A 26,366-nucleotide genomic window follows, 5' to 3' on the forward strand; every position below is an offset into this window, starting at 1 on the left:
ACATACATATATGTATACACAGTTACTGCTGGTAAACAACCTAAATATCAATTTAACGTCGGAGCAGTCAAGGCGAACACCTCATTTACAATGCAGATTTGGAGAAACAGAACAACTAGTTGTCATATAAGCCACACATCAGACTGCAACAGGGCATTTGAGAGTTTCGTTTCACATTTCAAGCCTTAAGCTTTCTCTGATCCCCGGAAGAAGCGATTTTATCCAGGAATCTCCCAACTGTTACCACATGGCAATCTGCACCGCCGACTGGCCACAGAAGTACATTATCAACAGATAATACATCCTAAGAGCAAAAGCAAAATCATCTGTGTATGACCAGGCTGCTACTGAACAAGTACAAAGGTTTAATGTTGTGTTAGAGCTGTGGTGCATTGGTTAATAACATGCTATGCAGCTTCAATGATGGATTTTCCTCTCTTACTCCATCATGATTTTCCATTTCTCTCCACTGTGTCTGTATAATAAAGAGGTAAAGCTAAGGTGTTCTGAATGGTTGTCAGGTATTTTAGTATTTATGCTATTATACTTTTTTTATTATACTATTTATTAATACTTTAATTTGCTATTTAAAAATATATTTTGTACTTATGTGCTTTTGTCATTTTTCTTTTTTTTTTATATACTTTATATTTATATAATTCATATTTAAAATATTTGTAAATATGTCTACAGTTTTTAGTACTTTTATTTTTATAGAATATCACATTAAACTAAATAAAAATGAAAAATGTTGCCTTGACAACTAGCTGAAATGAAATAAAAGTTTATTTTTATTTTATTATATATTATTTCAGTTGAAATTTATTTTATTTCCAGTTTCAGCTGTTTCTGCTTCAGATTAAAAAATAAATTATATATATAAAATAAATATACAAATATAAATCACTTATAAGTCACTAGTAGGTTCACAGATCGAGTTGGACAATAGTATTTTTAGTTATCTTTATATATAGACAATGGCATGCCCTCATTTAAATAGCTCAGCAAACGTGTGTGTTACGTCCTCTTTCGTGTGTGTCATGTGTTCCCGCCTCTTGTGTCCATATTTGGTCATGTTCCTGTCCTTGTTGAGTTTGATTTGTAGTTTATTCTGTTCAGGTGTGTGTATTTATTGGTAATTGTCTTGAGTATATAAGGTCCTGTCTGTTCAATTAGTGTTGGTCTGGTCTACTCGTTACTTCCCGGTGTTCCTGTGTGTCAGCCCTGCCTTGTCTTGCCCTGATGTCATTATGAAATACTATTATTTTGAAGTTACTCCTCATCTTGTGTTCCTCGTTCCTCCCTGCTGTGTACACCGTGACAGTGTGTGTGAAACAGGCAGATGTTCAGGATACTGCCATTTCTAGTTACTTTAGTTTCTCCAACATTAAGGAAGATGTTTTGAAGAATGTTGGTAACCAAACAGTTTTGGTTCCCATTGATTTCCATTATATTTTCTGTCCATACCATAGAAGTCAATGGGAACCGAAACTGCTTGATTGCCAACATATCATCTTTTTAGGTTCCACATAAGAAAGTCATAAAGGTTTGATCTTTTTATTTCAGTTTTAGTACTTCAACTTAAACATATTTCATTTAGTTACCAAGACAACATTTCTGATTTCCATTTAATTTTATATCTAAAATGTTTATTTTATTTCTGCTTTATTTCAAATAACAAGGTGTGGATGGTTTCTAAGGCGTTGCGACTTTCAAGGTGGTTTATAGGGCATTCTGGGTGGCTGTCAGGATATTGCTTTGCGGTTGCAAAGGTGTTTTCAAAGGAAAAAATAAAAGGTTGCTGCAATGCTGTATCCTGGCACTGGAAGCTGAATAATGATATTCACATATGCCCTTGGCACTAGAAAAATATCTCAGTGAGGCTTTAGCTGGCTATTTGCATCAAATTTACAAGGTGGAATAAGAATGACACGTTAGCAAAAATTCACTGGTGATTTGCCAGAAGATGTGATGGAAATGATACAGAGTCTTATTCATCAGCGATCCTCCCTGGGCATTTAAAGACTTATAGCAACTGACAACAGCAAAGCTGAGATCCAGAGATCTGACAAGCAAACCAGACAATATTGGCCAGCAGCAGCAAACACTACAACATAGATAACAGCTGAACATAAACAGCCGCTGCAGATAAACCCGCCGGTCTGACACTAAAAAGGGAAAAATTAAACTGTTGTTTTAGGACGATAAATATCTTCACAAACAATTCACTGCGCAGATACATCAGGGGAATTGAAATATTATTTCTTAATTTGATTCATTTATCATTGGGCAAAGAAACGGGTTGGATCTCATTTAATCTCCTTCCCGCGAGCACTAAATACCATGTCTTAACTAAAGACAAGCTTCTAATCTGCTAGCATTAATAGGCTTTGTTTGATGACATTTCCATGCTGTTTTACTCGTTATTTATCTGATGGGGGAAGAAGTTTGTTCAAAAGCCTCTGCTGAGAGCAGCAGATAAATAAATTCCACATCTCTCTGACAGATGAATAAAGAAGGCATCAGATACTTCAACAAGGCAAGATTACACCTAATATTACATTCCTCACAGTGGCCTTTTTCTCATTATGCAATGACAAAAGCAACAGAGGAACACGATTAAAGCAAATAAGTCATTAGGCGATGTGTAATTAAGCGTCATATTGGAAATGTTGAACTAACGCAAGGCTGGATGAATGAATGAGAAACCGCTGATTTTAAAAAAACTCGGTTAGTTTGTTTATTCTTATTTCTGACTAAGAGCTTAGATTACAGAAGTCTTTAGAGAAATCAAAATGTTATTTTGAAGTCATGAACAATGTGGCACAGGTCCCAGACAAAAGAAAAACGAATTCATTTTCACCTCTGGCTCACCGAGACAGTTGTGTAAACAACAGTCGATAGAAGCTCTGGGAAATATACAGTTCCCAAAAGAATGGCATGAGCTCTGGATTTTATTAAATTATTAATAAAAGGTGCTCCAAACAGCCAAAGGAACTTGGGTTTTGATATTATATATTGAGGCATCAATATCACAAGATCTTTGTTGTTCAGAATACAGTTGTGAGTGTGATGTTGCTTTTATCAGTTCAGTAAACAAGAAAGTTAATATTCATTAACTTATGTTTTATAATAGCCAAAAAAATAAATACAATTCCAAACAAATACACAATTGAATAAATTGTTAAGCATCTATGGGCAACACAAAGCTGGTGGTGTTAATTATTCAATCACTCATATGAGTTAACTTTATGATTCAGTGACTCACTCATAAACACAGCAACTTATTTCGTTCCTGAACGAATCTGTGTTTTTATTCAGTTGACTGAATGAATCACTCATAAATGTAGTCATGTTGTTAATAAATTAAACTTTATGAATGAAACCACTGACTGGTGAATGATGTAACCTGCACAAAAAATACACATGCTACATGTCACATTTATTGTTTATTAACTACAAATATTTCAGCAAAATGTATATTTTAGTCAGAACTATTGCGCTCCTATTACATTGCACGTCTGTTTGGTGCGCATGCGCACGGCGGTGCTCGTTCAATGAAGTCTGTGAAGTTTAGCAGAGAATCTCAAAGCAGAAGGCTCATGCACTTCTGACAGCAAAATGGAAATATTTCCATGGCTTTCTAACATTTACAGATGGAGAATATACCTGTGAAATGTAAGTTATGCATTTAGGAAAACAGCACATCTCAAACACATTAAACAGCGCGAGTCTCTGTCAGCAGCACACACAGCTTTTCAGAGCCGTTTTAAACCGAAACAAAACTATAGGCTTCTATATCTTACGAGTTTTTTAAAGCCCTTCATATAAAATTTGTCACGTTTAGAACAAATTGTATTATGCACTTTATCCGCAGCAGCTCAGTCTGTGTTCTCCGCTATATTTTTCAGATGCGCTCGTTTCAAACTGTAATGTTATATCTATATATATATAAAGGTTATTGCCTTATATCGTATCGCTTATAAAGAATATATCGATATATCGTACAAACTCGATATACCGCCCAGCCCTATAAATATAATTTAATAAATAAATAAATATATATATATATATATATATATATATATGACTCTGTAATATGATAAAAAAACATTACTGTGGCTTTTCTTGGAATCAATTTGACAAACTGGAGTAAAACCCCTGTTTTGTAAGTGGCCATGTGACGGGGGTGGACTGCTTTTAGAACCAGTCCCTGCTTACAGAGTAATAGCTCAATGATCAGAATATCATGTCCACGTGGATTCTTTGCTGCTACTGTATTTTATCATTCACCCAAAATTCATTATTTACTCACCCTCATTTAAATATTTTTCTTCGGAAGACTTTGAGGAAATAACATGAGGGTGAGTAAATAATGACAGAATTTTCATTTTGGGTTGAATTGTTTTTAACCATAAAAAATAATCTCACCCTTAAGACAGTATAGCCAGGGAAGAACAGCAAGTCCTTTGGTCCACTGTGAGCAAGTATATGTGGCATTAAATTACTATAAATATATCTGTTAACATTAACTGCGCATAAATTTAGCCTATATCTTAAAAGCGAATTCTTGGAACGAATGGGTCCTGTCCCAGTTCTACAGTCATTACTCACAGCACACACTTTGATAATGTGTGTGGAAATCGTCAGGGTTGGAAGTCACAATGGCACTAATCTCTGCGCAGGATTCTTAAAAAGAGCCTTGCTGTGAGTAATGTGGATTGAGTGAGCTATTTCCAGCGCTTGGTGCAGTAAAACCTCACCCTGACTCACTGTGCATACTTTAGGAGGACATTAATATTTTACCAGTATTATAGCTCGCAAAAAATGTCCTTAGATCTTCCCTCTATAGCGGTCTCACAGTAATACACTTTAACACTTCACAACGATGAGGAAACATCCGAGCAACAGTTCACATTTTTAATGGGCCTCTTGGTTCGCTTAAAATGTTTGTCAAGGTTACTTGCAAGGGTATTCTATACTGTAACTAAAACTAAGACGAGACTACTGATTTAAAAACATTTCTGTAGGCTAAAATAAATAAAAGAATTAGTGCAAAGTAAATAGACATGACCATTTAGTATTAAACAGGCTGTTTATTTTGCTACTTCATCTTTAGGACCTTTATTGAATGTAAATAACCTCTGGCTGTCCTCTGCATATTGAAATGGAGCAGGCCAAGTTGCAGAAAAAAAGGCATTTGCAAATATGGGTGCAAATATTATAATATACTTTTTAATGCACTTGTGACAGCATAATATTTACCAGGTCACAGTTTGGGGGGAAATCTAATTGCGATTTTTTTTCCTCTCTTTTTTACAAATTGTTATTGTAGTTTAAAAATTGTGATTTCTATTAAAAAAAATCCTAGGTTTGCTGTGCTTGTTTGTATGGCTGCACAATTTATCCAAAATGTTGTGATTATATATCAGTATGGTTTTAAAATAATAATATTAAAAATAATAATAAATGTATTATTATTTATAAAATATAAAAGTTACTAAAACAGTACAAAATGTTATTTTAATATTTCACTAAAATAAATTATTTATCAAAATAATAATAATAATAATAATTACTTTTTTGCCATTTGAGAAAAGAAATTCTAGGTTTGCTGTGCTTGTTTGCCAAGTTTGTGATTATATATCACATATATAAGGCTTTTAAATGATAATAATACTTATTACTCCTAACAATTTTATAAAAAAACAAAATAAAAAGTATTATTATTGTAATATTTCACTGTAAAATAAAAATATTTAAAATATATTAATAAATATATATAAAACATATAAAAGTATTTATAAAATTAATAATGATTATTTGTTTGACATTTTAACTGTAAAATTATAATACTAATATTTATTTATAACCTAATTTCTTCATTTTCAAATGTTAAAATAATCAAACTTTTATTTTGATGGAAAACTGCAGTTGTTTTTGCAAGGTTAGTTTTCATAAATGGCTTTTGTTTTACATCAAAATGTTTCTACATACGTACTGTACTAGTACACTGAAATGCAAAATGGTCCCTGATATGTTTTAAAGCATGGATATTGCATGTATGTAAATATTAGTTACTGATTTCTAAGAATGAGACTACGATGGCACCGGTATTCTCTAGTCTATTAGAGCACTTTTATATTCATCGTGGTACTAATCCATGTAGCAGCTGCATCCTAATAGACACTCTCTAGCCTTTGATTACAATAAATCAGAGCCCAGAGCTTTTTGGCTGTCTTTCCAACAGGGTTTGATTTGCGGTCTTGAACAGAGAGTGACGTCATTGCCCCTGCTTACAAAGGTTCAATGGTAGGCAGCTGTGGCATGTAACGCATGCTGTAAGAGTACAATACAAATATTCACACATATATGAAATAGACCATAATTAAATGGCAGATGAAAACAAATAGCTGTGACATTGGCTATGTTCAGAACAGTTTACTACCATACTACTCATACTAGTTCTTCAGCATGCAGAACAATGAACATTTGAACAAACAGTTTTTATTTCAAGATGCTAAGTGGATATCAGTGAAAGCAACATATTATGCATATGTATATACATTAACATAAATAAATTTGGCAAAAGCTTTTATCTAAATTTACTTACATTACATTCAAGTGTTGCATGCCACTTTTTTTTTTTTTTTTAACAAAATGTGTACTCCTACAAATACAATTTGTAAAAAAATAGTAGGCAGTAAAAAAAATTTGGTGTTTTTTTTTTTTTTTTGTCTTTTTTACAGAAATTAACAATTTATTTAGCAAACAGTACAACAGTACAAACAGTAAAGATGTTGGTAACACTTTATTTCGATACTCCAGTTTAGACATTCTACTAACAGTAAGTAACTTTGCAGCTACATGTCAACTAGCAGTCATTAGAGTATTAGTAGACTGTCTGCTTAATATCTTCTAACACTTTATTTTGATGGGTCCACAACATACAACATACTGAGTATGAGAAACTTTGCAAGTAAATGTCAACTTATTCTACTAACCCTAAACCTACCCTACTGAGAGTTAGTAGACATGTAGTTGCAAATTAATGAGAATTAGATGACGTAGTTGGCATGTAGTTACAAAGTTACTTATAGTAAGTAGAATGTCTAAAGTGGGCTATCGAAATAAAGTGTAACCAAGACGTTTATAATATTTTTTAAAAATCTAATCAAATAAATGCAGTTTTTTTCTATTCATCAAAGAATCCTGAAAAATGCATTTCAGTTTCTTCAAAAATATTAAACAGAAAAACTGTTTTCAACAATGATAATAATGTGTTTCTTAAATGTGCTGTAGGAGATCTTGGAAAATGCTAACTTTAGCCTGATAGCACTGAAAGTGAACGTCCCACCCTCCTGCAATCGCCGTCTAAAGCCACGCCCCCTGCACGCAAAAACGCTCACAGACCATAATACCAGAGACAACATTACTACAATAGGCAACATCAGCGCTTCCCAATCCCAGTCCTCATGCATCTTATCACGTGCAACGTCTGTTCTATTCAACCGTAAGTGCCCCGCTAAGTGTACATCACCGGATATTCTGCCATGATTCCAGTTCGAAGCGAGTGGATATGTTCCATACAAAGGGCATTAAAGTGTGCGAGATGTAAATTTAAATAGTATTTATTACATTCATTCACGGATTTGCACTGCACAGCGTCTTTACACACAGACAAAACATACTAGAGAAGTATGTTAGAAGAGACTTTCAACCAGCATAACAAAAAATGTTTCCGAAGACAATCACATATTGCACCTTTAAGCACGAAATCAGCATATTAGAATGATTTTTGAAGGATTATGTGACACTGAAGACTGGAGTAATGATGCTAAAAATTCAGCCTTGCCTTTGAAGGAATAAATTTAATTTTAAAATTTAACATAGAATATAGATTTTTTTAATTCTAATAATATTTCACAATATTACTGTATTACTGTATTTTTGTTCAAATAAATGCAGCCTTGGTGAGCATTACATATTTCTTTTTAAAACCTTAAAAAACGTACCAACCCCAAACTTTTAAACAACAGTGCAAGCATAAAAATATACAGTATATCACACACAAATATTGGTTAAAATAGTAAAAAAAAAAAAAATTCTTAAATGAAATATTATAATGAATAATATTAAATATTATTTATATTAAATTATAATTAATCATGTTTTTATAAGTTACATTAAAGCTGTAGTCCGTAAGTTTTGCCTCTTTGTCGCCATCTATGTTTGAAAACCTGGAATTGCAAGCTGCTTGTGGAATTCTCGAATTATCTCGCTTGTGTGGGTTGTGAGTTGGCACGGCTCCAGCGCGGATTAATATAATGTTTTGAGGTGAATGTGTGGATGTTTACTTTACTTTGCAATCACAGATTCTAGCCTATGTCTTGGAATATATGACCTAAATAAGAATTTTCACCGTATATTTCCATCTGAACAAGTAAGTAACGAGTCTGCCACGTTTGTTCTGCCCAACTGAGGAAAAAAGCATTACCATATATCGCGCTACCAATGGTGATTTAATCTAAAGATCAGTTAGCTCATATTACATCAAACCGTGCAAAGTATTGTTATTGTTATACTTTATTCTCAAATTATTAATGTTATCAACATCAGCATCGCGTGACTATGAGTATAGTGTGTTTTAGCGTGTAGACTTCAATTTCTGTACAGTCTAATATCTAATTTTCATGCCATTCGAATTTCATATTAAGAAATTCTTTTAACCCAAAAAGCTAATTATTCTCCCTTCGAACTGTTTTTCTTTAAAATACAAATCTTGTGTAATCCCAGGCTATCTGTAATCAGAAGCACATTTAAAACTGAAATATAATTTAATTTCATTCACATGTGTTTCATAAACACATAATCCTTTCTGGATTACAATCTGCCATCAAAATGAGACATTTAATTATTCTAGCTGCTGTGAGAAAAGGCTATAAACTATCTGCCACCTGCAGGATCCTCACATATGATAGCATACTAGCTGGGATAACTTCTTTATGTTTACAGACGTCATGTAATGACGCAGTGCCAAGCTTGAATTTCCTGCGAAAACCTACCCGTACCACTCAAATTAAAAACATTATTATAAGCTAACCGTTGTGAATCGAGCTAAAGTAAGGTGATAGTTTTTTTTTAACACTGGCTGGTTATGTACTTGCTCAAATATTGATTTCGAATCATTTTTAACAAAAAAAAGTTATGTACTGCAGCTTTAATTTAGCCTCATTTGCCATTTTCAAATTAATTTTTTGCTTAGCAGCTGAACGCAGTGCATTCTGGGATGACCTTCTTCATATGTGATGCTGGCCAAAATTAGGTATCATGATTACGCCGTCCACCTTTTGGAACAGCCTTCGTGTGTGATGCCTTAATGTGTCGTCTAGGCAAACAAGACACTAGGTTATGGAAGGGTTTACGTATTCCATGGTCACAGGATTGTTATGAACTGTCATTAACACTTAGAAATGCTTAGAGATGACGGACGAGAGGTATGAGCGTTATGTAATGAGCCTGATCAGGAGAATGCGATGACATAAGCATGCGTAGTGAGTGGGAGGTTTTAACCCCCCATGGCAAAAACATTGAGCACAGCAGTGGGAACAGGTACAACGGAGAGGTCATGCACACGTCACGCACAGTTCCGCATGGGTGAGCGGCATTAATGCTAATAGATCCCCATTCAAGTATTTAACCTTGACAGTCTGCAAAACAAGAGCCACAGCATCATGTATCAGCGCTAGCCAGCACAATGAAAGAGTGACACTGGAATGTTAATGGCTCACTTGAGGATAGCATTAGCCTGTTTTTTTTTCTGTGTCCCTGCACTCTATAAACGTCATTCAAGAGGGCAGACGTCTGATATTTCTGCAGTGTTACATTACTGGGTTACAGTTTCCACCGTTCTGTGAACTTTAGCCTTGCAAGCAGGAGGTTGGGGTTGGTAGTCAAGCACACACATGCTGGAACAGCTATAGTGCTTCGGCCTGAGGAAAGGAATTCATGCAGAACAAAAGGCCATACTTGTAACTCCACTTAAAACTGATATGACCATATAAAGCAGAACTCATGACCAGTGAGCTCGATTACATAACCCCAATGAAACCAGAGCTCCTCTAAACTCTTCTAGATTCCTCTGTCTTTTGTCAAGGGTCCTTAGTGACATCATACAGGAAACTGTACAGTGAGGACTCAGTTTTTGTGCATATTCCACAAGTGACAGTGTGCATTTTAGCTCTGTTTTTTGTTTCAGTATAATGTCTCTGGTCACCAGTAGGATGTTGTGCTGCTGCCTCCACCAAGCTAGGTCGTTCGCTATCCAGAACTGAATGCAGAATGCCTTTCAAATTGAATTCCTGAATTTGAATTAAGGTAACAAACAGAACACCATTCTGACAATTATTTGAAATACCATTCGGTTTATCATTGTTTTTAAAGCATTTTAGTTCAATACATTTTATAATAATTACATTTTTTTGTTTAAAGAATTTAATTTAAAACATTTTATAATAATTTAATTTTATCATTTAATTTTAAATAAACATTCAGAGTCAAGATGTTTTTGCCTTCATGATGAGTTTATGGTGGAGACGACTAAATATATGGTATAGGCACTGAGCACTATTGTAGCTGTAGTTTGTATTGCTGGTTTTAATATTTATTTTACATCATTAAAGGGTCACTCCACCCCAAAATTTAAATTTTGTCATTAATCGCTTACCCCAATGTCGTTCCAAACCCGTAAAAGCTTTGTTCGTCTTCAGAACACAATTTAAGATATTTTGGATGAAAACCGGGAGGTTTGTGACTGTCCCATTGACTGCCCAGTAAATAACACTGTTGAGGCCCAGAAAAGTATGAAAGACATCGTCAAAATAGTCCATCTGCCATCAGTGGTTCAATCTGAATTTAATGAAGCGACAAGAATACTTTTTCTGCACAAAGAAAACAAAACAACAATTTTATTCAACAATTCGTCTCCCCTGCATCAGCGTAGCGCCATTTTGGAGAATATCCGCTGGACGCAAGCAGCGTATGCTGTTCTGTGTCAGACGCACCACACAGATACGCTGTTTTCATTCAAATCAAAGCTTAAACAAACATAGAAAATGTATCTCTTCATTAAATTCAGATTGAACCACTGATGGCAGATGGACTATTTTGACAATGTCTTTCATACTTTTCTGTGCCTTGACAGTGTAATTTACTTGGCAGTCAATGGGACAGTCACAAACCTCTCGGATTTCATCCAAAATATCTTAAATTGTGTTCCGAAGACGAACGAAGCTTTTACGGGTTTGGAACGACATGGGGGTAAGTGATTAATGACAAAATTTTCATTTTGGGGTGGAGTGACCCTTTAATGCTGATTTTTATAATAATATTATTAATTATATAAATTATATGTTTTCCATTTTCTGTTTGATTCTTTTTATTCATCGTTTAGAACTTTAGTCAATTTCAGTTGTTTATAAATGTGCTTTATAAATAAATATTGATTGAAATAATTATATATAATTGATAAAGGAAAGTTCTTTAAACAAAGGAAAGTTCACCCAAAAATACAAAATTGTCATCATTAACTCACCCTCATGTTGTTTCAAGCCTATAAGACTTTGATTAACCTTCAAAACACAAATGTAGATATGTTTAATGAAAGCTGTCAGATTTCTGTCCCTCCATTGAAAGTCCAAAACTGGAAAGTCCAAAAAGTCGATTTAACCAAAACTCAACTGAATTGAGTGTTTTTTCTCCAAGTCTTATGAAGAGATATGATCAATTTATATGATTAACAGATTTAAGTAATTTGAGTAAGTAATGAAAGAATGTTCATTTTTGAGGGAAGTATCCTTTTAATTTAATTAATTTAATTTAAATAAATACATTTAAATGCATGTAAATTCAGGCCAAAGATTTGTTTTTGTCCTCAGTATATGATGAGTTGTTGACTATAAATATAGTGGAGAGCACAGTAAGTTTTAATTGCAGTTATTATTGCTGATTTTAATATTTATTGTACGTCATTAATGCAGATTTTTATATTAGATTTTTTTTAAATAATAAATTAGAATAAAATCAAATGTGGTTTTAGCTGTAACTGCAAAGGCTGTGACTCAAACCTTTATCACACACCTCTTGCAATTCGAGCACTGCATGCACTGCAAACAGCATATCTGAAGGATAAATCTCACTCTGTCTCTCTGCAGGCTGGATATCACTCCCCTGTCGTAGAGAACATTTCTCCATGTTTGCCATGCTAACAACTCAAGTGGCAGCTCATAAGTGAGACACTATGTGAATCATGTCTAGGTTTGCGTGTGTGACATTTCCAAAGTGGAGATCAATTGTATTGATGCAGGGTGAGCTCAAGGGAGAGACGCAGAAAAGTCTATGACGGATAGTCGTGACGTACCGCCGGCTGACGTGGGTAATTCTGTCAGTAAATGCCACCGCAATAGCAATATGAAAAACCATACAACAGCTCCTAGTATGTAGTACATAATGGGAGGAAAATGCCAATAAAATAAAAGGGAGAGTTAAAGGGATAGTTCACCCAAAAATGACAATTTTGTCATCATTTACTCATCCTTGTCATGACTAAAAGACAAAAGAAGATATTTGGTATGTGTATGAATGTTGGTAACCAAACAGTTTTGGTTCCCATTGACTTCCATTCTAACAGTTTTACTTTTTTTAATTTTATTAAAGAAATTGTTCACCCAAAACTAAAATTTTCATCATTTACTCACTCTCATTTCATGACAAAATGACAAAAGAATATATTGTAAAAATGATGTTAACCAAACAGTTTTGTTTCCCATCAACTTTCATTTTACAATGGAAGTCAATGGTTGCTGAGACTGTTTGGCAGTTGTTCACCTCATTTTGTGACAACATGACAAAAGAAGATATTTTGAAAAATGTTGACAACCAAACAGTTTTGGTTCCCACTGTCACGAATCCACTTCCGTTCATTCACCACCAGAGGTCACTCGCTCACCACATTGACTCTCACAGCACACATCACACTGGACTCAATTTCCCATCATCCATTGCACTGATTGCACACACAGCTGAAGGCACTGATCACACAGCTCTCACTAATCACACACTCTATTTAAACCCTGGACTTTGTTTCCCTCACTGCCGAGTATTGTATGCGTTTACCACTCCCCTAGCCGTAGCAACTCTACAGAGCCCCTGATAGTTTTCCCCCCTGCCTGTTTTGGATTGTTTTCCCCTGCCTGGACTATTGCTTCGTTTTCAGATACCTTTCTCGTCAAGCCCCTTCGGATACTGTTCGCTGTCGACCGACCTTTGCTTGCCCTAGGATTACTCTTTGTCTTGTCCCTGCCATACCTGTTTGCCATTGCTCGACCCTGCCTGTATTTATGACCATGCCTGTAAATAAAAGCTTGCACTTGGATCCGCGCGTCTCACGTCTCACGTCTCGTCAGCCCAGTTACACCCACTGACTTCTATTACCTGTTTGATTCTGTCGATAAGAACTGAACATTTTTGATTACCTACAAACAAATTACCATCTTCAAAATATCTTTTTTGTATTCTGCAGAAGAGAGGAAGTCATACAGGTTAAGGATTGGATGAGGTTGAGTAAATGATGACAGAATTTTCATTTTTGGGTGAACTGTCTCTTTAACTTGACAAGGAAATAGCTTAAAGTTTGAAAATTTGTCTGTCAAAACAAAATAATTAGAAAGGAAGACAGTTGGTTTAGTTTTGACATAAGAGTTATGCCACATAATTCACATTGCATCAGCTCTCCGCGTGGGCTCCAGACTGCCTAATTTTGTAAAATCTGTAAGATTGCTTTCCTATTCTTAGGGAGCTAATAACACCATATGTCTATAAATAGACCCTATGCATCACCTGGGCCTTTCATGGGGTTAATATAATCACAGCCTACTAAATTGATTCAGCGGCTCAGATGCACAAGCAGCGCCTCTTCCAGAGGTGCCAAACACAATCAAACATTTTGACAGCGCTGCGAATCACGCCTGAAGGCAACGGCATGGTGCTGATGCTCCTTTGGAACAATTTGACCTCCCTTGATCAATCAGCAAAGTGGGGGCAGTCGACAGCGGTCTGCGTCCAGGCGAGAGGGGAGTGCGGGAGAAACGAGAATAGCAACAGTCTATTCTGTCTCGCTGTCATCTGTCATTAAGCTTCATGAATCTGGAGCATTCCATTGCTCTCCGGATGTTTGCCAAATCCAATCAGGGATGCTGAATACTTTGCGCTGAAGGGATTGCAGGGTCACAGGGGGCTACGGCCAAGCAACAGCCGGCTATGGGGGAGAATGTTTAAAACGCAATCATCTCATATACATGAGTGAAATATAAGGTTGGAAATATAATAATTCCTGCTAAGATGATGCAGATGACATTATGGCATCAACTATAATACCATCCGTGCTTTTTCAGCAAGCCCTTGTGGTTTCAGGAGCTTAGTTTTACATAATTTTCCTCCATCTGATTCGCTGTACCTTTAAAGCAGTAGTTTGCCATTTTATATATATATATATATATATATATATATATATATATATATATATTAGTGCTGTCAAACAATTAATCGCGATTAATTGCATCCAAAATAAAAGTTTTGTTTACATAATATGTGTGTGTGCTGTGTATATTTATTATTTATATATAAATACACACATATACTGTATATATTTTGAAAATATTTACATGTATATATTTATATTCATATAATTTATATGTATAAATATATTTAGTATACAAACATAACATATTTTTCTGAAATATATACATGCATGTGTGTGTATTTATATATAAATAATAAATATACACAGTACATACACATATATTATGTAAACAAAAACTTTTATTTTGGATGTGATTAATCGTTTGCCAGCACTAATATATATAAGTTGGTATATTGCACTGTTAATAATTGGTAAACAGGGCAACCCTTTTGTGTATTTTATGTGCTGATACTATCCATATTAAAGCTGCAGTCCGTAAGTTTTGCCTCTTTGTCGCCATCTCTGTTTGAAAACCTAGAATTGCAGCTCTGTGCGGAATTATCTTCCGTGCGGGGTTATGATCCGGTGTTCCGGCACGGCTCCAGCGTGGATGAATCTAATGTTTTGAGGTGAATGTGTGACACTGTATTCAAGAATCACATATTCTAGCCTACGTCTTGGAATATATGACCCAAATAAGAATTTTCACCATATATTGCCATCTGAACAAGTAAGTAACAAGTCTGCCACGTTTGTTCTGCCCAACTGAGGAAAAATCGCGCTAATAATGGTAATTAAATCCAACGATCGGTTAGGTCATATCACATATAACCGTGCAAATTATTATTATTGTTATACTTTATTCTCAAATTATTAATTTTAACAACATCAGCATTGCATGACTATGAGTATAGTATGTATTAGCGTGTAGATTTGTACAGTCTAATCCAGGGTTCCTCAAATCTTACCCTGCGTTCCAATGTGCATACTATCCACCCTATCTGCCCTAAATAGTATTGAAAATTACTTATATCACATAGAATTTAGGGTGGATAGTATGCACATTGGGACGCAGGCTTACCCTGGAGGGCCAATCCACTGCAGAGTTTAGCTCCAACCCTGGTCAAACTCACCTGTCTGTGATTTTCGAATGATCCTGAAGACATTGATTAGCATGTTACAGGTGTGTTTGATTAGGGTTACAGCTAAACTCTCCAGGAAAGTGGATCACGTGGGCCAGATTTGAGGATCCCTGGTCTAATCTAATTGTCATACCATTCGAATTTCATATTAAGAAATTCTTTTAACCAAAAAGCAAACTATGCTCCCTTCCAACTGGTTATCTTTAAAGTACAAATCTTGTGTAATCCCAGGATATCTGTAATCAGAAGCACATTTAAAACTGGAATATAATTTAATTTCATTCACATGTGTTTCATAAACACATAATCCTTTCTGGATTACAATCCGCCATCAAAATGATGCATTTAATTATTCCAGCTGCTGTGAGAAAAGGCTATAAACGTTTCATCACCTGCAGGATCCTCACATGAGATAGCCTAGTAAACCGGGAAAACTTCTTTATGTTTACAGATGTGACGTAATGACGCAGTGTCATGCTTGAATTTCCCGCGCAAACTTACCCGTACCACTCAAATTAGAAAACATTACTATAAGCTAAAAGTTGTGAATCGAGCTAAAGTAAGGTGATAATTTTTAACTCAAATATTGATTTCGGATCATTTTTAACCCCAAAAAAGTTACGGACTGCAGCTTTAACTCAATACAGAACATAGACTATTTGTTTATCAAACTAGTTAAAGATCATGTATGTTACATTTTTGTCTCCAGACTGGGACTAAAATGGTCGCAAATGTGGCAAAAAAAAGTGCCTCAATAATTTGAAATTGGCAACAGTCGAGAAAGCTTGAGATTTGTCTATGTTTAGTTTATATGAGCACCCAGTTCTTTTTAATAACTCAGTAAAGATTCACTGCTGAAGAAGCCATTTGAATCACACTCTCTCAGTCAGTGAATCATTTAGAGTTCAAATGACTCCCTAACTGAACCGCAACACATTTCTTGGTTATGTCTGATTCTAAATGAACTGGGAACTGTTAATGTGATGTGTACTTCTGTATAAAGTGCGTAAGCTTGGGAGAGTTTATTTAATGACTAGTTGTTCTATGGAATCAATGTATGTCAAATACTTTTATTTAGTGAGATTTTCCACTTTATAAGTAAGAAAAAAATGTAATTTAAGTTAAAGTGCAGTTTAGGTTATAGCGACTGACTATACTGTAGCATTAACATAATTTATACAGTCATGGACAAAAATATCGGCACCCTTGGTAAATATTATCAAAGAAGGCTGTGAAAATTAATCTGCATTGTTAATCCTTTTGATCTTTTATTTAAAAAAATTCACAAAAATCGAACCTTTCATTGAATAATAAGAATTTAAAATGGGGGAAAATATCATTATGAAATAAATGTTTTTCTCTAATACACATTGGCCACAATTAACAGCACCCTTTTATTCAATACTTTTTAAAACCTCCATTTGCCAGTTTAACAGCCCTAAATTTTCTCCTATAATGCTTGATGAAGTTAGAAAACACCTGACAAGAGATCAGACACCATTTCTTCATCCAGAATCACTCCAGACCCTTTAGATTCCCAGCTCCATGTTGGTGCTTCTTCTCTTCAGTTCACCCCACTCATTTTCTATAGGGTTCAGGTCAGAGGACTGGAATTTTATGCTGATTGGAAATTCTTAATTATTGACCTGATGGTGGAAATGGGAATTTTCACTGCTCTAGCTCTTTTCTTAAAGCCACTTCACTAATTTGTGAAGCTCAATTATCTTTTGCCGCACATCAGAAATATATTCTTTGGTTTTTCTCATTGTGATGGATGATTAAGGGAATTTGGGCTTTGTTTTCCCTCCTATTTATATTTCTGTGAAACAGGAAGCCACGGCTGGATAAAAATTGTGAATTTGAATGGGGATATACTTCAGAGATATTTTACTCATAAAGATTTCTAGAGGTGCCAATAATTGTGTCCAACGTGTATTTGAGAAAAACATTTATTTCATAATGATATTTCCCCCCATTTTAAATTCTTATTATCCAACGAAAGGTTAGATTTCTGTGAATTTTTTAAATAAAAGAACAAAAGGATTAACAATGCAGATTAATTTTTACAGCCTACTTTGATCATATTTACCAAGGGTGCCGATATTTTTGGCCATGACTTGTACATAAATGGGCCAGTGGGTGCTATTACACCCATTAATGTAAAACTGCCCCTTCCAATCAGAGACAGATTTATTAAACAGCAATCAGTTGAGTAACTATCAAACAGCTTCTGCATCCCACGACCATGTGGTCTGTAATCAATTCAAGAGGAAGGAGAGAAGATCTTTATCAAGAGTAAACAGTTCAGCAAAAAGCCATTAATGCAAGTTGGCCAGTACAGGAGATGCAATCATGCTCTGTTAATCGGTTAATATTTCATGGCATTTGTAGGGGAAATAGTCAAACATTCAGAGCAGTATTATCAGCACAATTAGCTGCCTAATTAAGCATATGTTCCCTCTTTTATGATAGGGTTTTGTTCTGTAATAGACACTGGGATTCAGCTTTTAGTTGAAGTTCACGAAGCAATGTATTATTTTGGAATTCCTGCTATGTGGCTAAATAACTGCTGACGGCTTTGCTCAGACTCAAAATACTACATTTGTATGACTTGCGGCAAAATTGTTGTGGACTGCCATGATATTATTTGACCAATTTTATTAATAAATACCAGAATAGTTAAAAAAATAATAATAATAAAAAAGAGAAACTATGCTGGTGCAGAAAATATACATAATATTTCATAAAATTTTATTCATACAATAGTTGATGTTTGTTTTTTTCAATGTTACATCAATACGCCAGTATGGCTGTTTACGACAGTCATTTACTCAAAGCATTAATTCATTCAGGAATGATACAAGTGAGTCACTGAATTATTCATTCAGCCAATTCATAATAAAACACTAATATATTCAGGAATGGTATTATTGTGTATTGCTGGGTGACACACAATGATTCTGCAGCGGCTTTGTTTGTTTAACTGTTTTGATACTTAATTCATTGTTAATTAGGACCAGGACTTGTACATCATCAAAAAAATAGCTGCATGACACCCACAGAGTCATAGTGTTACTGAAACTCTATTCAGGCTACAGTGTAACCTAACTTTTAACAAAAGCACTGAAGCCACACAACCTTGCCCCAAACCAAACTAACAGTGTGGTACAACAAAGTCCCTCATTATGGATCACTGAATTCACCTTAAAAACAATAACTTTCAACACTGCTACTTGTTACATAAGGAAATTAACCACATGAGTCATGCCAAGTCAGGTGCAAGTTAATGCAAAGCAAGAGGATACTTTTCAAGAATTACTGTGTGTGTGTGTGTTCACATTAGTGGAGTCGTTCATGAGTAAAAGACTGAGCACTTGTTCTGTTTCACGAGGAACCCTTCTGGAGCCTGTGACTCAATGGAGCGAGTCATGGACCACCTTTTACACAGCCCTTCTATCAGATGATCTAGTCTGTCTGAGAGTAGCTGTCCAGACGAATCAGTGTAAGAACTGTGTATGTGCCTGTGTGTTCTGATTTCTTTTTCTATGTGTGTTTGATGCAGTACAGCGCAGGTCAGAGGGGCAGACAGACCTGGCAGAGCTCAGCATATCACATGATCGGTGTTCTTAAAACTGTTCGAAGAAGGTCTGGGTTGAATTTTCAGCTGGAGGTCAAATATTCAGTAAATTCTGCATTCCTGTTCCTATTGATATAACATTCAGGAGACATAAGCTTAAAGTCTGCATGAAATGGAAATTAATCTAATTTCTAAATGCATTCTGATGTTATTAAACAATGCATTCATGCATATGTTTTATTTTTCAATATTTTTTGACCTTGTAATTTTTAATTAAAATGTCGTAACTCGATCTTCTGGTGAAATGACAGACTTCTCTCTGGTGATGCATGCCAGCCAATCATTTAGTATGTATAAACTCCGCCCCTTTCTTTAAATCGACTACATGCTCACATTCAGATCTGCCTTCATCCAATCACTAACCGATCAACAGAACCAAGTCCCAGCCCAATATTATTTTCAACAATCTGTTTCTTGGATGTACATCATAACATGGGAGAAATGATCTGTCACTACTGCCATTACATTGCCATCTAAATGCTTGATGATAAATCTTTAAAGGATTAGTTCACCAAAAAAGGAAAATTCTGTCATCATCATGTTAGTCATAAAATAACCTTGAAAGGGAACTACTTTGGAAATGGTAATATTTTTGGACCATTCTTATTTACTTTTATTGTATAGAAAAGTGTAGCATTAGCATGCTGCCTAATATTTCATTTTGTTTTACAAAAGAAAATCATATGGGTTTGGAAAGATAAAATAATATTTTACATTTTTCCCATGTTTTATCACTGGTGCAAAAAGCAACTCGTAATAACTTCTTTAACAGCTTCTCAATACATTATTATATCAGTCATGCAGCCCTGTAGTTCCTTGAGAAATTAAGATGCTGAACTGAACCTATGGGAATAAATACAATATTTCATGGGTTTCACCTGCATTTTGTCAATATGTTGCCATAGGTCATCGTGTGCAAAAAAAACCCAGCGACAAAACCACAAATAGGCTTTCACATGAGGAAGTGAAAGATACTCCCTTGCCTCTAGGTGTAAACTCACTCCTTAGAGTGTTTGCAAATGAGGAGAAAGCAGTGTCGACGAGAGCCCACAAGCTGAATTTCACACCTGAAGTGGCCTACATGGATAATTGGGTTGGAGAGGCCTAATTCACAATCATGTAATGCAGGTCAAGGGAATTGCTTTTCCACTGGAGCATTCTAGCATACCTACCAATCAAACTGCTTTTGTTCCTATGTTTTGCTGTGATAAAAATCATTTCGAACTCTCTTAACGGGAAAACATTGTTTCTTTTCTTGCTTTTTGACTCTTTATCTCAACCATTGGTGTGCATATGTAAGCTGAATAATGGCAGAAATAGTGGTTGAAATGTTTTATAATCATGTTTGGAAAAAAAACATAATTTTGCCATTCCATTTGGTGCCACTATTGAACTACCAATACACTTTTTTAAAAGTGGTTTTTAAATGAAGTACTGGTGAGACAATATGTGAGTAATTGAATTTAAACTTACCTTGCCCTCATGGTCTTCAAATACTGATTGGTCCACGTTGCAGGCGAAGAGGGACGTGGGGAGATCATTGAAGTCGGTGATTTGTTGGAAACTGTCTCCCAGTGAGGACTCTCCCATTGTGGACTGCAGGACTACCAGCTCTTCCCCTCCTAGGAGGTAAACCCGCTGGAGGAATGGAACGCTTCTCATGTTGGCAAATAAATGCTCTCCCTTCATGTCTGTAAGTGGTACACAACATCAAAAGTGGAGATGTTTTCTAATATCAGCAATTGCTTTCAGGCTACATTCTACACTTTTGCAGTTCCAAAATCATAATTGTTTGTCGAGCTCCAAAAATGGCAAAAAAAGCACTGTTGAGAGTGTAAAAAATGTATTTCCATATGATTTTCTGTACTATATTTTAAGTTTTATGAAGCCACAAGACAGACCAGTCTTCAGACCAGTATACTGTAAGCCATTACTGACTGATAATCAAACAAACACCAGGTTGAATAATAGCCGAATTTTCATTTTTGGGTGAACAATTTCAGCATTAACAGCATTTAAAGGGATAGTTCACCGAAACCCATAAGACTTTAATTAATCTTTTAAACACAAATTAAGTCATTTATAATGGACCCCTAAGAGTTTTCTTTTGCTCCATTGAAAACCAGGTAACCAAAACTTAGATGATCCGAAAAGCTATAAAGACATCATAAAATTCATCCATATGAATCAAGCGCTTTAATTCAAGTCTTGTGAAGAAAAAAAATTATTTTTAAAGAAATCCGAGAGCTTTCTGACCCTGCATAGACAGCAAGGCTAAAACGTTCAAGGCCCAGAAAGGTAGTAAGGACATCGTTAAAATAGTCAACGTGACATCAGTGGTTCAACCTTAATTTTATGAAGGTACGAGAATACTTTTTGTGTGCAAAGAAAACAAAAATAACGACTTTATTCAACAATTTCTTCTTTTCTGTGTTAGTCTTTGACACGTTCACAAGAGTACCACAACGCATGAGAGTGCATCTGGGTTCTACGTCAGAATGCCAGCTTGTTGAATTGTTGAATAAAGTTGTTATTTTGTTTTCTTTACTGAATGAATGTCTTACTAGTTTGGAACTACATGAGGGTGAGTAATTAATGACAGAATTTTTATTTTTGGGTGAACTATCCCTTCAGTGTTCAAGGCTTTTCATGTCATACACCCAGACAGCATGGGAAACAGGAATATAGGAAACAATTCTAATTCACAAAAAAAATAATGAATATCATTCACAAGATCTTCTTTGTCATTATACAAACCAATAGATGAAAACACAAACAAATACAGTCAATATATAATATATAATAGTATGTAAGTATACTCTTAGTATACGTGTGTGTGATTGTGTGTGTTTGTGTGTGTGTGTATATATATATATATATATATATATATATATATACATACATACATACATATACACATGCTGTATCACAGACAAGACATTTATGACCTTATGAGAGGTCACAGCAAGAGCTGTTGGAGCATTTTCACTGTACACAGCAAAAGCTCGTCCCCACGACAGGTGACACAGAACTGGAACAGTTGCCTCCCAGAACCCTACCGAGCAGATGTTACCCCTGGCCCCGGTAACTAATGCTCCACCAAAAGATTAGGTTATGGGCTTATAGCAGAGCCAGTCTCTTGTCAGCCCACACAAACAACAACGGCAAGTGGGGAACAGCTTGCATCCATTTCCATAGAGCTTTTCCACATGCCCTTTCTTCCAGTGATCCACCCTGACAAGCTTGGTCCGCAGGCAAAGCCAGCACTGTCGCCAGTGTCACACGCACTGTTAAATCTCCTGCAGCTATTTTGGGATCAATAGCCCATCACCAGCCACACATACACGCTCTCCAACACACACGCATGCTCTCACTTTCACTCAAGGCTATAGATAGAGGCTGGAGCTGTCTGGTTCAGTCTTGCCCTGTGTAAACGTGGCTAAAAATAGAATGAGGACTAATGAAATGCAGAGATTGTGAGGCACTTGATTAAAATGAAGACTTCCAGACAGGGATCCATTTCATTTACAATATCACAATGACCCTGTTATGAGATAAGAATGTGCATAAACTATACATGAATTGGTCCGAGCCAATACGCATACTGTTTATCTAAAGCAATATAGAGGCCATTGACATGTTTGCTTGCTGGCATTAACAAGGTCATTAAACAAGGGAAATATATTTATCCTAATTCGCTAAATAAATAATCAATATCATTCACCACATTGTCTTTGTAGCTATACAAACTAAAGGGTGAGAACAGTAACATTAAAAACAAACAAATTCAGTTAATAAGCATTCTTAAATATTGTTAATCCATATTGTTATTATTATTATTAATTATTATTATTATAAAATAGGGAAAACTACTAAAAAATTTTCATGTGCTCATGTTCTGTTGATATTGACTTTACTCTGACCCTAATATTATTTAATGATATATATTTTTATATGCGTGTGTATGCGTTTATATACACACACACACACACACTGTAAAAAAAATTCCGTAGTTTTTACAAAATAATTCTGGCAGCTGTAAAATTTACAGTATAAAACTGTAATTTACAAACAGGGAAATTTGAATGTAAACCAGTAAATTCAACAACACACACTGCTATTAAAATCTGTTTTGTACCTTTAACATACTGACAACCACCATAATAATGCAGGTGGTAAAAGAGAAAGCCACATGAAGAATCAAAGATCATCACAAGTAGCTTCGCCACAAGTAGAAGTATATACTAATATATAGAAGGCGCACAGAGTCATTCATGCAAACACAAAACACCATCATGGTAACACACATGATACTTAAATAATGCAATAAACTTTCATTAAACAACAGAAGATGAAACATAAAGCCAAAATGTACATAACTGATAACAAAAACTATTAAAAAACATGATTATTTAAACAAAATACTTTCAAATGTGGAGTGTCACGCAGGGAATTCTGGGAATATCAGTTTACAGTTTTTGACTGTAAATTATACACTGATTTGTTATTTTTACTTCTAAAAACTGTCCAATTAACAGCATTTTACTGTAAAATTACATGAAATGTCTGGTTAGATCTTTTACAGTTTTTCCCTGTATATAGTACGGGAACTCACTGTTAACATATTAACAGTTTTTTTTCAGTAGCGTTTTTACAAAATTGTACAGTTAAAATTACACTTATTTTTTACAGTGCATATATATATACACAAAACACTTCAATTATAATAGAATTATTATGCTATCTTATTCCTGTCAAATAATATATTTTCCATCAAATTTTTATTTTTCAGCCTAATTAAAACCCATTTGAAAGATGTTCTTTGGCAAATTTGGCATGTTGTTTTTAGAAATATGACTGTTGCTTCTGTATGCATGGGGTCAACCCAAAAATTACATTCTAAAAAAATGCAGTAAACAAATATAAACACACAACTGAGTGCTAGTGTGCACACTAAACAGAACATGTTGTTTTATTAAACTTTTATTTTTATTAAAATGTCCCTGGGGACTCTAAGTACCGAATAGATCATGAGGGTTAAAAACCACTCAAGTCATTAGATTTATCGCTTTTAAAAATTATTTATAATGGAAATGCTCCTACAGTTCATATTACAGTGTACACGACCTTATTTGTTACAAGCCAGAGATTTTAAATGCCACTGTGAACAAATAAGGGCTATTTAAGGCAAAATTATTCTGTATTACATAATATGTAATTGTATTTTACTCTTTCAGTGCATAAAGGGCTAAATGAAAAGGGTAAGTGTCAATCACAGTCTACTGCAACCTGTTTGCTGCATCCTCCTTTGAGTCATCACTGGAGGAGCGGTCCCTCTGTCGTCATCACCTGACATTCACTTTCCTTCTCTTTGCTATAAGGGTTTATATTCGTCATTTCTCTCAGTCTGATGACTAATACGATAAACCCTTATGGCAAACATGCCACATCGACCTGTTTGAGCAACTGTCAATACATTAACACTACTGGCAGCGGCTGTCAAGGTCAAGGAGTGCACTTCAGAAACTAGGCTACTATTACAAATTCAATAGCGTAATCAAATGGCTTGCTTGCTCTTTTTAGTCTTGTGCGGATGGTTATTACAGCACATCTGTCTACCAATACAGACTTTCCAACTTCTTCGTCCTCCTTAAACTCTTGAGTAAAAGTCATTTGTTTAAAAGTGACATGCAGGATCTAAGCAATGCAGAATACATGCAATACTAATATATACTATATAAGCAACTATATATAGAATAGCAGCCGATGTAGTATAGAATATTAAATCATTTCTGCATTCATTTGACTCTCTCTCGCTCTCGCTTTCCTTTTCTCTGTGCATTAATAAAGCAGCAACACCTGTCAAAGCCCTGCTGTACAGATGCAGGATGATCTAAAGGAGTAAGTCGACGCGGTTATTCGGTACCTGTGCGGGATGTGGCAGTCCGGTGTGCGTATCTTCTGCGCGGTGGCTTTGTCTCCCTCTCTTGCCTTTGTGAATCAAACTCGCATTCCAGATGCGATTCACTAATCTCCTGACGTTACTGCAGACAGCTTGATTCACCAATGACCGCCTCCCGGCATTCAAATGATGTTTGCTCAACCCACTAATGAAATGGAGCGCGCCAAGCGCGGGGGGGATTCTTGGACCAATAGCGTTCTCTTAAAAGCGAATATGCAAATCGGCGAAGTTACGTCAGCGCTTTCGCCAGCAGTTGGATGTTGCGGTGCTGTGACACATTCAGCAGGTTGTTTTTAGTAAATGTGGTGCAGGGCAAATCAGAGATTTCTCCAAACGATGTCTGTCAGACTCCAAAGCACTTGCAGCACGTGTTGAATAGTGCGGTGAGTTGATGTAAAGCATATAAATGCGATAAAACACCTTGGGTGAGGAAGTGTTTATGGGTATATTAAAAGCCTGTAATAAAAGGAAACCATGCTGAAAGAAACTGGTTTGCTGGTCTCCCAGTCTGGTCAAACTGGTCTGTTTTCTGGATTGGGGTAGTTTTCAGCTGAAGACTATCTTGGTCAGGCTAGGAAACCAGCTTTTAAGACCTGCAAACTGGTCTCCCAGTTTTTTGTTTTTTTTTCAACAGAGGTTCCTTTTATATATTATTAGCCTATTATTATTTAGCAGTCACACCTTTACATAATGTAATGCCTAAAATCTAGGAGAAAGCTCAATTATGTTACTGAATGTGTGTGTGTGTGTGTGTGTGTGTGTGTGCGCACGCGTTTTTGTGACAAATCAGGACATAGATTTGTATAATGACAAGGGTATGACAGGTATTACAAGGAGAAGGTGACTTTTCAGGACATTACCCCATGTCCCCACTTTTCAAAACGCTTATAAATCACACAGAATGGAGTGTATTGAAAATCTGAAATAGCACAAAGTTTCCTGTAAGGGGTAGGTTTAGGTGTAGGATTGGTGTAGGGCAATAGCACATCCAGTTTGTACAGTATAAAAACCATTACGCCTATAGAGAGTCCCCGTAAACCACAGATACCAACATGTGTGTGTGTGTGTGTGTGTGTATATATATATATATATATATATGGTCATTTA

At 35.4% G+C, this 26,366-nt stretch overlaps 1 protein-coding gene across 1 annotated transcript in view; it reads right to left on the reverse strand.

The window, feature by feature from the left end:
* rcan2 (regulator of calcineurin 2) overlaps positions 1–25,382 on the reverse strand; it is a 77,037-nt gene extending 51,655 nt beyond the window's left edge. The window contains exons 1-2 of the mRNA XM_058755257.1: positions 25,224–25,382; positions 20,771–20,988 (exon numbers count right to left, since the gene is read on the reverse strand). Of these exons, the coding sequence (XP_058611240.1) occupies positions 20,771–20,986 (216 nt within the window). The 5' untranslated portion in view covers positions 20,987–20,988; positions 25,224–25,382. The remainder of the gene's footprint in view (positions 1–20,770; positions 20,989–25,223) is intronic.
* Between the last annotated feature and the right edge of the window lie 984 nt (positions 25,383–26,366).

This window comes from Onychostoma macrolepis, chromosome 20 (assembly GCF_012432095.1).
Source record: "Onychostoma macrolepis isolate SWU-2019 chromosome 20, ASM1243209v1, whole genome shotgun sequence".
Taxonomy (NCBI): domain Eukaryota; kingdom Metazoa; phylum Chordata; class Actinopteri; order Cypriniformes; family Cyprinidae; genus Onychostoma; species Onychostoma macrolepis.